Source organism: Mastomys coucha, chromosome X (genome assembly GCF_008632895.1).
Source record: "Mastomys coucha isolate ucsf_1 chromosome X, UCSF_Mcou_1, whole genome shotgun sequence".
Lineage (NCBI taxonomy): Eukaryota > Metazoa > Chordata > Mammalia > Rodentia > Muridae > Mastomys > Mastomys coucha.
In genome coordinates this window covers 146,445,531-146,450,820 of record NC_045030.1, presented here as the reverse complement: position 1 = coordinate 146,450,820, position 5,290 = coordinate 146,445,531, and the positions used below count along the sequence as shown (strand labels likewise).

General features: G+C 45.7%; 1 protein-coding gene across 1 annotated transcript; it reads right to left on the bottom strand.

Annotated features, from left to right (window-relative positions):
* Positions 1 to 1,953: 1,953 nt before the first annotated feature.
* Positions 1,954 to 5,284, bottom strand: Ubqln2 (ubiquilin 2). Its single transcript, XM_031369867.1, has one exon. It carries the CDS (start codon positions 5,073 to 5,075, stop codon positions 3,159 to 3,161), a length of 1,917 nt encoding a protein of 638 aa, XP_031225727.1. The 5' UTR covers positions 5,076 to 5,284; the 3' UTR covers positions 1,954 to 3,158.
* Positions 5,285 to 5,290: the final 6 nt, after the last annotated feature.

The following is a 5,290-nucleotide window of genomic DNA, read 5'->3' as shown; positions in this document are numbered from 1 at the left end:
AAAAAAAGTTTATGCTAAACATCATTTAGTAGGTAACTCTATTTGACTGGAGTTACTAGCTATTTGAGGACAAAATCTAGGTTTGAGTCACTTTGTAAAATGTAAGACAGGGGTCACAGGTCTGACTCCTCTATTAGGCCCTAGTAATAATGACTCCATTTTGCTCTGATTTTGACAGAATTTAAAGCACATTCCCTTCTATAAGAGGGCAGGCTCAGCCGTATTCAAACACTGGGTTTCTCAGCTAACATGGAGGCCTGCACCAGAGGTAAGAGTCCCCTGTTCATGAAGCAACAGAATTTGTTTCAATATTGTTTGTCTGTTCCTACTACCTGTCCCCACTCATCTTAAATGGAAGTGTATATACCTGAACATACGTAAAGGAGAAACCAAAGGAGCAAATGAGCTTCTCTTCGTGAAGCTCCCCTGCCAGGCTGGCTGCTGGCCTAAGCTCCCACCTCATTACCACATGCTGCTGAATCGCCAAATGTTTGTTTACCACCCAGCAAATTTAAGGAGACTGTGACTCTCAGTAACTGAACACAGGAATAGCAAATCGGGCTATACCTTCTTGATTCAATGGTGGTGAAGTGCATACATTGTTCAGTGGATGAAAAGAATCCAAAATAAAGAGACAATAAAAAAACCTGCAATAAAATAATATAAACTATTATCACATAAGAGGAATAACAGCTAACAGTAATTTAAAGTGAGGCCAACCTACAGGGTTTTTAAATAAACTATAAAGTTGAGGGAATAATAGATTTAATCGACACAGATCTTCTCTGGAATTACACAGCATACTTTAAAAAATATACATTTGGCAAAGCTCAAGGATTCTCTCTGTTCCTTGGATGTTTTGAATAAATGTATCTGCTTAATAGCCTGAGCCAGGCCTCAGACAGCATCCAGCTTCTCATGTGGTGACAGATTTACTGCTAGTTTCCTATGCCCCCAGTTTTAGTATTTACTTCTAAAATCATTCCCATCATTAAGTTAAATTTATTACTTTAGGCTATCTCTGTGTTGATGTCAAATCCTCACTACCACAGAGCACAGGAGATAATAAATCACCACTTCGTAAGATGTTGCTCTGAGAAACATTGATGGACCAAATGTTATTAGGTCTATTTAAAAGAAACTCTTGAAAATAATCATGGCCAATATTTACTGTACACCGAGTCTTACCACAAACCAAGTCTTCGGACTTTTGCACTTACTGGCCATCTCCCAGAGAACTGTTTCTTCACAAAACAGAATAGCTGCAGCAAACACATTTTGGCTACAGAAAAAAAAAAAAACCCTTCTCCCATCCTTATTAGCACTGCTACATACTGTGCAGCGCATGCAATTAGTGCCCATGCTATGCATTTGACAGACGGCATTCAACTTACCATTGATAGCTCAGCTTAGCAGGAAAACGCCAACCAGAATTTTATGAAATAGGTTCTGGTGATTGTTAATCTAAAATAACGTCTGAAAATAAATTTTGTGTATTAAAATGACCACATGAGCACACTACAAGCTCCCATGAGTAGCACAATGTGCTTTCTAGTGTAATAGCTAGGAGTCCAATTAGCAGGAACTAGACTAGCTAAAAAGCTAGTCCAGGGGATCCTGGTTTTAAAACTCCTCCCAGTACCCCACCTCACACTCTAACTAAATAAACCATATAAACCAACATATTGTTTCTAGAAAACAATGGATTACTACCATTTCCCACATTTTATCTATTTTAAATAAACCCAGCCACATTCTCAATATACTGGTTGGGGGACAGGAGAAATACTAATAATTGGTTAACCTTTGGGGGCAATAATTAGAACATCTAAATTTGCATGTCAAAAATAATTTCCCATAGAACAACCCTGTTAAATAAACACGTATGTGTGTGTGGGGGGGGGGAAGCTAACCCTTCTAGATGTGATTCTAAGGCCAAAAGGCAAAAAGAAAGAGCTTTTTCCATTTTTTATTATTTTTTTATTTTTTTAGTCATTTTAATGCATTTTTCCCTGTGCACAAGAGAAATAACTGATAGAGCCAAAAGATACACTTTCCTTTATACATAGCAGTTAAAAGTAATGCAAACATCACATGACACTTCCAGTAAAAGTTACATTTCCAATTACAAATCAAAATGCATATGAAGGTCTCTTCATTGGAGAAGCTGAGGAACTCTTAGGTAAAAAGCACTTTCCTGTGTCACTACACTGATCCTTCAGGCTGCACAAAGATTAAGGTCATATACAATCAATCTGCAACTGTTGACACAATGTTACACTGTAAGTTTTCTGTACAATTAATGTATACTTAGAGAAACCAGGATAAACATTTCTACTATATTTTAACTGAACTTGCCTAGCCAACATTTTCACTGAGAAATTTATCAAATATGCTGTAAGATTCTACAAAATTGTGAGACATACCTAGCTTCAGGAATATTTCTTATATTCTTTCTTATTTTGGTTACACATATTCTGCTCAGAGATTCTACAGTAATACTTCTAGATGTACAATTCCAATTGTGCTTACTGTACTGTGTACAAATAGCAAAAATGATCAATGAATGGTATAAATCTTACAGCATTTGCTAGCAAAAATACATGCCAAAGTCACAATAAGCAATATTTTACCACAAATTAGAGAGCTTCAAATAATTTGCTTCTGTTTTTTAATATCTTCATTCTACATTAAATTACTATCATAGGCTAATGTTTAAAATGCAAATAAACTGGACATCTGTAGGACAAAACTTGTTCACCCAACTGTGAAGGCTGATACCTGTTTCCAAAAATCACAATAAATGCAGAATAAAGAGAAGTGTTTGCATGCAACACCTTTGAGTGAAACAGTATTGATTCCCACCATTCAAATCAGAGAAGGAAGGAAATCAAAAGAAGAAAAGAAAGGAATGAAGGAAACAAAGAGGGGAGAGGGCAGGCTGAAAGGGAAGGGAGAGTGTGGGGGAGGGTGGGGGGAGGAGGAGGAGGAGCAGGAAGGGAAGGGAGGGACTCCACCTTAAAATGCATCCTATTAGATTTATAGGTAGACAGATTTAAAAGAATCAAAATAAAAGTAAAGCACGATTTTGTGAGTTTAAAGATTTGAGAGCCATTATCAAAAATAAGATACATTTTTTTCAAGGTACAGAAATGTAATTAGGATGGCTGAGAGCCCAGCAGCCTCTCAATGGCCGCGTTGATGTCGCCTCCTGTTGCTATAAGGGCCTGCAAGTTTGCTTCACGGTTTAAGAACCCCATGGCGTTGAGCTGTTCCAGTTGCTGCTGATATCTCACTTCAGGATTCGGCGGCTGTGGAGGGCTTCCTCCAGTGAGAGCCTGCACCATTTGCTGAATGAACTGCTGGTTGGGTCCAGATTCCGAGGTTGGACTTATGGTTTCAGTAGGTGCAGAGCTGGACACAGTGGTTGCAGGCGGGATCCCGGTGCCAGTGGAGCCTGGGGAGCTTGCAGGGCCGGTGGGTCCTATAGGCCCGATGGGGCCTATGGGGGTGAAAGGAACTATAGGGCCGATGGGCCCTATGGGAGTGACTGGGCCCACAGGGGTTATGGCCGTTCCCAGCACTCCCATCCCCACACCTGGAGCGGCGAAGCTTGGAATGAGGCCAGGTGCTTCAGTGGCTAGAGTCTGTAGCCCCTGCTGGATCTGCATCAGCGCTTGCATTGCTCTCGGGTTTGACATGGCCGCGATGGTTTCTGGATTCTGCATCTGCTGCAGGAAATTTGGGACCTGTGGGCGCATCTGCTCCTGCAGCTGAGGATTTGCAGTAAACAGGGGGCTACTCAGCATCATCTGGGCAGCCATATCTGGATTCTGGCTCAGCGACTGCATCATGCTTCTCATGTAGGGTGCAGACAGCATATTCTGAATCAGCTGGGGATTTTCAGTTATCTGCTGCAGCAGGCTCTGCATTCCCGGGGTGCTGAAGATGCTGGCCACATAGTTAGCTGCAGCCATGGTGTTCCCGGCGGTGGTGCTGCTGGAGCTGCTGCCAGACCCACTGCCACTGCTTGTGGTTGTGGTGGTGGTCGTCGTCGAAGCCGTCTGGGTAGTTGGCGGTGGTGCCCAAGGATTGGGCAGCGGATCCCGATTCTCCGTGCGGGAAGGCTGAGTACCTTCCCCTGAGGTGGAACTGCTCCCCACCGTGGCAAACGGATTGCCCCCAAACTGCTCCTGTGCGGCATTCAGCATGGGCTCTTGAATGTCAGTGTACATGCGCCGCAGAGCATTGTAGCCACCTGGGATGCTTTCGAGATTACTGAGAGCCAGGTCTTGATTTCTCATCATCTCTTGCATCATGGCAGGATTCCTGGCGATTTCCAGCGTCTGCCTCATGATATCTGGGTTGTTCAGTAGGTGGCTGATTTCTGGGTTTCTCTGGATCAATTGTTGCATCTGCGGATTGGCCATGATGAGCTGCCTCATCAGATCAGGATTCGAAAGCATGCTCTGAACAAAGGGATTTTCCATGATCTGGATCATCATCTCAGGGCTGGCCATGAGCTGCTGCTGCATCTGGTTCTGAAGCTCGGTGAAGTTGGGCGAGTTCAAGCCCAGGTTACTAAGGCTGGAAAGGCTTCCCAGCCCAAAGGAGCTATTTGTGGTAGAAGGTGTGGTGCTTCTCCTGGCAGCCGATGATGTCGTCGCCGCCGGCGCCGCCGCCGTGGTGGTGGTCGTGGTCGTCGTGCTCGTTCCCGCAGTAGTGCTGGGCTGCGTGGTGGCCTGGCCCTGCGGACGGTTCTGGCTTTTGATAACCAGGTGAACAGTCAGTCCATCATGGATGCCATGCTGCATCAAGGTATCTTGATCTTTCAGGATTTTTCCGGCGAAAATCAGCACGAGCTGATCGGTTTGCGATTTGAAGCGTTTGGAAATCGCTTCCTTGAACTGCTGCACGGTGCTGTTCTCGGGCACCGCGAACTCCTCCTTCTCTTTGGGGGTCTTCACAGTGACTTTGATGATTTTGGGCTCGGCCGGCGGGCTGGCCGCGCCTGGGGCCGCAGCAGGGCCGCGGGAGGGGCGCGGGGGGCCGCTGCTCTCGCCGTTCTCAGCCATGGCGGCCGCGGTGACGCAGGCTCACGGGGAAGGCGCTGGCGAGCGAAAGAGGGCGCGAGGGAAGGAGGCGCCGCGGCAGCGGACTGGGGCGGCCCGGCGGGCAGCGCGGAACACAGTACCTCAGCGATGAAGGCTGCGGCTCCTCCCGGTCGTCGGCTGCGCACTGGGCTCGGCGTAGGCCTCGGCTGAGGGCTGAGAGAGCAGGTCCTGCAGGC